The sequence below is a fragment of the Silene latifolia genome, chromosome 10 (genome assembly GCF_048544455.1).
Source record: "Silene latifolia isolate original U9 population chromosome 10, ASM4854445v1, whole genome shotgun sequence".
In the NCBI taxonomy this organism is placed as follows: Eukaryota; Viridiplantae; Streptophyta; class Magnoliopsida; order Caryophyllales; family Caryophyllaceae; genus Silene; species Silene latifolia.
Window position 1 is genome coordinate 59,839,038 of NC_133535.1, and position 4,169 is coordinate 59,843,206.

General features: G+C 36.6%; 1 protein-coding gene across 1 annotated transcript; it reads right to left on the bottom strand.

Moving 5' to 3' along the window:
* Positions 1–3,085: 3,085 nt before the first annotated feature.
* Positions 3,086–3,853, bottom strand: LOC141607639 (uncharacterized). Its single transcript, XM_074426989.1, has one exon. It carries the CDS (start codon positions 3,851–3,853, stop codon positions 3,086–3,088), a length of 768 nt encoding a protein of 255 aa, XP_074283090.1.
* Positions 3,854–4,169: the final 316 nt, after the last annotated feature.

Below are 4,169 nucleotides of genomic sequence, written 5' to 3' on the forward strand. Positions count from 1 at the left end.
TCCCGTGTACCTTGAGGACATTAAAGCAGGCCGCGTCGTTCCTGTTGGTATGTCATCTTATATTCATATGATTGAGATTAACCATGCAAGTTTCGGAACTTGGGTACTTGATACTGGTTATGGTTCTCATCTATGTAATCATTTGCAGGGCCTAAGAAACATCACACCTCTCGGAAAGGGTGATGTGGACCTGCGAGTCGGGAATGGAGCCAGAGGTGTTGCTGTCTCGAAGGGAACATATGTAATCCAACTCCCTAGTGGTTTTGAGTTATTTTTAAATAACTGTTACTATGTACCCAGTTTGTCTAAGACCATTATTTCAGTTTCCGTACTTGATAAAGACGGATTTTCAATTTTAATAAAGGATAATAGCTGTATTTTCTCTTTGAATGAAATGATTTATGACAAAGCGGTTTCCATGAATGGAATGAAGGAAAAGTAGATTCATATACATATTAACATACTCATATATGTCTAAATAATTTTGTCATAAAATTAAAACGGATTTTATGCATGCAAACAAATAATATAATAGGAGAGAAATCATGTCCTTACATTGTTGATTTCGGATTTAAGGGGCACAAAAGAGATCACCTTTCTCTTTTGATCTTGAGCTTTTCCTTATGGATGAACAAGATCTAAGTATAAGATCTCTCCCTAAGCTTTATACCCAAGGCTCCTCTTAATTTTAATTAATATTACAAATACTAGTATAATATTAATCAAGTAGAAAAAATTGAACCAAAAATTGTTTGATTTTTACTCCTAAAACCGGGTAGGAGAAGGTAATTTTGGAGTATATTATCTCTCTAATTTATCTCTAAAATGTAGAGAGGAGATTATCTTTCTTACACTAGGAAAAATAGAATGTGAATGAATGAATAATTTAGAGGAGAAAAACTCTCTAAATGCTAAAGGAAAACCGGTGGGGAGGAGCTTTTAGGGGAGCCAATGCATGCCCATATTTGTCTTCACAAGGTGAGTAGGGTTGCATGGCTACTTTAGCTATTTAATCATTATGTTTTCTATTTAAAATATAAACACAATTTAACCCTAATACTCCTCTAATATTTCGGCACTTTTTGGCTATTATGGATCCCATATTATTTTTGTCAATTGTCAATATGTCACATGTCACATGTCACATAAATTTGTTATGTATTTTTAACATATTAAAAATCAACGTATTAATAAAAATACGTCACATACAAAAATCGACTTAGTAATTTCATAATTACTTGTGCCAAAATATTTTACCAATTTATAAATCACAACAGATTGTATTTATAATAATTCATTCAATTCCGATTGTTTCTTTAAACAATAATTTCATCCGAGTAACGATACAATTCGATTACTCAGACCGTATCTCATTTAATCACATTTCAATTTGAAACGTAAATTTTACTTCCAAAATCGTCCGTCAATTTTTCAAGTAATTTAATTAACTCGTAACGTTATACGATTAATTAAATAATCAATTAAGAGTATTGCCCTTTAGGTATGACCTAGGGGATCAACTGATCACCACCGTCGCACGACAACGATAATGTCAAACTCTAGTCGACCAATCATTACCGATATATGTTGACCGATTGACGATAAACAATATTACTTCCCAATTGTATTCTTAAAATGAGATTTAATAATGATATTTAAATCATATGATCGCACTATTGTTGAGGACACATTTCCCAACAATCTCCCACTTGTCCTCGACAAGTGTGCGTCACCAATTCTCTTGTCCTATTACTATCTCCCACTCAATGCAAGGTGTCTTTCAGGTCGTACTTGCAAGTGATCATATCAAGAGTGGTTTCCTCGATCTGGAGAATAACTGATTGACCGGACTTATCTATCATAGATACTTTCCGAGCGTGGCCACGCATTTCCAGTTCATTACTCCTCGAGTGGCCCTGAGATATTGTTTTAACCCTGACAAGGGGATGGACAATTCCTATCGCACTCATTCCCTTCGACTAGCCACAGCCATCATAACCCAAAATATGCCCATTTGACCCCATTTACGAAGGTCGTAGTAACACAAATCAAAGTTAATCTGAAATCGTGCCATCTTAGGTGAATAGTCTTTAGTCAAAAGAATCGACTCATTAGAATACTATAGCAGCTCTCGCCACGACCAGGCTATATAAATTTGCCAGAACTCTATAAGCGGTCATAAGGCCCGACAAGGTGTTCCTAACATCTGCCTATGTGATCGACTAGTCATCTCACATGACTGTATGGCACTTGAACTTGCCATCAATCGCATCACACTCTAGTCACTTTGAGACGTCACCTCATACAAGTGACTATGGGCGGATACTATGCTAATCCGTGTTCACTTTAACGGGGTTCAATTGTCTTTACAACCCGTTTGGATGTAACAAAGTATAATAAAAGAGTTTTAAAATAAAACTCGAACGACAAATGCGATTATCACACATGAATAGTCAATGCCTGATTACTATTTCATGTTCTATAATCTAATTTGATCTTGTACATAGTTGTTCATTTCAATTCAATTGAAATGACATGACTCATCATGTTTAGCCTTTGAGAAGGCTTTGGTTAGTAGGTTTTATCAATTTCTTGTACCTTACTCAACCTCACTACATACTCGTTTTCCTTTGTAATGTATACATTTGTATTACAATACTTTCTGAGTACGTGTCGAGATCCAATCAAGACATAAGCCCTCTAGCCTAAGAATAGCTCCCACTGTTTTCACAGTGTGCGGGACTCATCTTTCTTGCACATCTCATGATCGCAAGTGTACTTAATTTCCGTTATAAAAATCTCTCATTGTTCTTTATTGCCTAGAACGATTCTAGAAAATCTACTTCTTAATTAACATTGCCACAATGGTATCTTAACCATCCTAGTGTGTTTTGATTATGGTTTTGTCGGAAACCATGCGCAATCTCAATTGTCAATTGTCACTTGTGTAACACCCTTACACAATATTGCATCATAAACACTTTGCTTTTTTTTTTTTTTTTTTTTAGGTGAAATGTGAGTATATTAATATATCAAAAACCAACAATACATACACGGCCAAAGTTCGAATCTCAACTAAGACATTCTAGCATACAAAACCTATGCTTGCCTGCCAATCAATGGCACCATTGTTTCCTAGATTACCCATTTTGCTACATACTCTCCTCTGAATAAGCTGCTTCAGCTGCTGTGCTACAATGTCAGGTCTCTGAACACACAACTGATGTCTCGCACTGTTTCTCTGAAACCAAATGGTATACCAAAAAGCTACTTGGACACACGCAAAGGCCTTCCATTGCATTCTGTTCTTGCTTGCATATAGTAGTAATGCATTGAGACCAGGCATTAGCTTACCTATCCATTCTGCAATTCTATCCTTCACCTTGCTAGTGAACCTGCACTCTGAGAATAAGTGATTACTAGTCTCAGGCTGTTCCCCACATAAGATACAGTCCTCATCAGGGCATAAACCAATAGCATGTAGCTTGGTTTTCAGGTTTAGTCCATCTTGCATAATCATCCAAGCAACCATAGAATGTTTTGGGATGTTCCAATTGTTCCACACAAGAGTAGACCAGGTAGTTTTGGGATGCTGACCCAACAACCATTCATAACCATTACTGATAGAGTATCCTTTGGTCGAATAGACCCATAGATTATCATGAAATCCATTCTTAATCTTTTCCTTCACCTTGCATATGCTCTTCCAGGTCCAGGGAGTGTCATTTCCAGGAGTATAATCATGCCATTCAGCTCCTTTTAAATACACAGTATCCACCCATCTGATCCAAAGCCTATCAGGTTTTGTATACAACCAGTTCACTAATTTGCCCACTGATGCAACATTCCACATCTCTGCTCGTTTAATACCCAGACCTCCTTCTCCCTTTGGCAGAGTTACTCTATCCTAACCAATCAAAGGAACCCTGTGGTATTCAGATGAACTGCTCCATAAAAAATTCCTGCATATAGCCTCTACTCTTTTGATCACACTCTTTGGGATAATAAACATGGCAGCCCAATAGTTGTAAAGGGTATTAAGGATTGAATTTATTAGAACCACTCTTCCTGCATAAGATAACTTCTTTGCTCCCAGACTCCTTATTTTTGTCACCATTTTTTCTATCAAGCATTGACAATCCTTCTTGCTCATTTTCCCTGGCTGTATG